Raw genomic sequence first — 1,494 nt, 5'->3', positions numbered from 1 at the left:
CAGTGAGATTTGGCTAAATGCCTATCTTATATACAGGCAACCCGAGTAACCCGAGTCCGATAGTAAATGTTAGGCCTGTTTCTCAGGTTGACCCGGGTTGGGCACCTGTTAACCCAAGTCAGGTCGGGTTGGCCAAAAGTTGACCCGGGTCACAACACTAGTTTAGCTACCCAAAACAACAGACGATATCTATTACTATTAGTAATTATTTGATAAAAAGATGTGTAAAATTTACCTTTCACAGAGACGGTGTAAGTGAATTACTGCATAGTTAATAATCAGGCAAATGCTGCGTGGAGGTATGACTAAAGCACAAAGATTGCTTAACGCGATAACTTCCGACTTGTTGGAAGTATGATATAATATGTGGATCTACATCCACAATTTGAAGTTAGAGCGCCGTGCTTTTTGCAATGAAAGACACCACCCCTGCGTGCCGGTTTCAAAGCACAGTAAGTTAAATGCGATAAATAAATCGTGCAGGTATTTTTTGGGGTAGTATTGCGGAAAATGCCAACATGCTATTATGGTTGCTCCTTGTTTTTGTGGACCTTTATCGTACACGTAGAGGTTTGGTCAAGCTTAATGTTCGGTACTCAAAGCGCAAAATGACATGATCATGCCGTGATTATGTAGACCCAATTCACAGTGGCTGCAAGAAAATCGTTGTCATAGTAACTTCGTCTGCAACTATACACTGTATTAGCACAAAATACTCAGTGCAACGCAATAAATGCATTAGATAAAACTATACTCTTATGCATAGCATATGAATACAACCTCATTTCATCGCTTAGTTTTCTTAGAAAAATTAATAATACAGACCAGAAACAACAGAACTGCTTATACGAAGATGATTTAAGAAATAAAAATTGCATAATTATTTTATTAAACCACATAAAAGACAGAGAACTAAACATATATAGTGCAGAGTGATACATCGGTCAAAAAGTTTATTATTAACAATAGCAGTATTTTTTTTCACCTACTCACCACTCCACAAATATAGGGCTCGCTACAGAAACACCCCATTTTATTAAAGAAAGTAGTGTATATTATCAATATGTTCTTCAATAATAATTGCGATCTTTGAAATATATTGTAATTAAGTATGGTATCAATGATCAATATTTAAATATCGAGTTAATAGTAATATAAATAGTAATATTACAATGCATTGTGTCATTTATCCAGTTAAGTACGTATTGGTTAGCTGTTAAATACCTCATGCAAATGACATTATAAAAAGTAGGAAATTTATCAAGTATGTTTTATACGTACATTTTCTTATATATTGCTGTCGCTTGAATACGATATAATAGGCTCACCCGTATAACTTCTGAACGTTATAGATGCTATCAAACTACTGCGTTAGCTAAGGAGGGTTTGTCAACTCGTTGTAGAAGTCAATATATGTCGTATTAAGTGGCAAAATTAGCTATTTCTGTCAAATTTGGTCGGGCCGTGTGTCGCGAGTATTTCGTGTATTCAATC

At 35.5% G+C, this 1,494-nt stretch overlaps 1 protein-coding gene across 1 annotated transcript; it reads left to right on the top strand.

Moving 5' to 3' along the window:
- Positions 1-286: 286 nt before the first annotated feature.
- PHALS_02097 (uncharacterized protein) lies at positions 287-617 on the top strand (the record flags this gene model as incomplete). Its single annotated transcript, XM_024716613.1, has 3 exons — positions 287-352; positions 421-452; positions 500-617. 3 exons carry the CDS (start codon positions 287-289, stop codon positions 615-617), a joined length of 216 nt encoding a protein of 71 aa, XP_024582194.1.
- Between the last annotated feature and the right edge of the window lie 877 nt (positions 618-1,494).

Source organism: Plasmopara halstedii (assembly GCF_900000015.1).
Source record: "Plasmopara halstedii genome assembly, contig: Scaffold_1651, whole genome shotgun sequence".
In the NCBI taxonomy this organism is placed as follows: domain Eukaryota; phylum Oomycota; class Peronosporomycetes; order Peronosporales; family Peronosporaceae; genus Plasmopara; species Plasmopara halstedii.
This window is presented reverse-complemented; position numbering and strand designations above follow the sequence as displayed.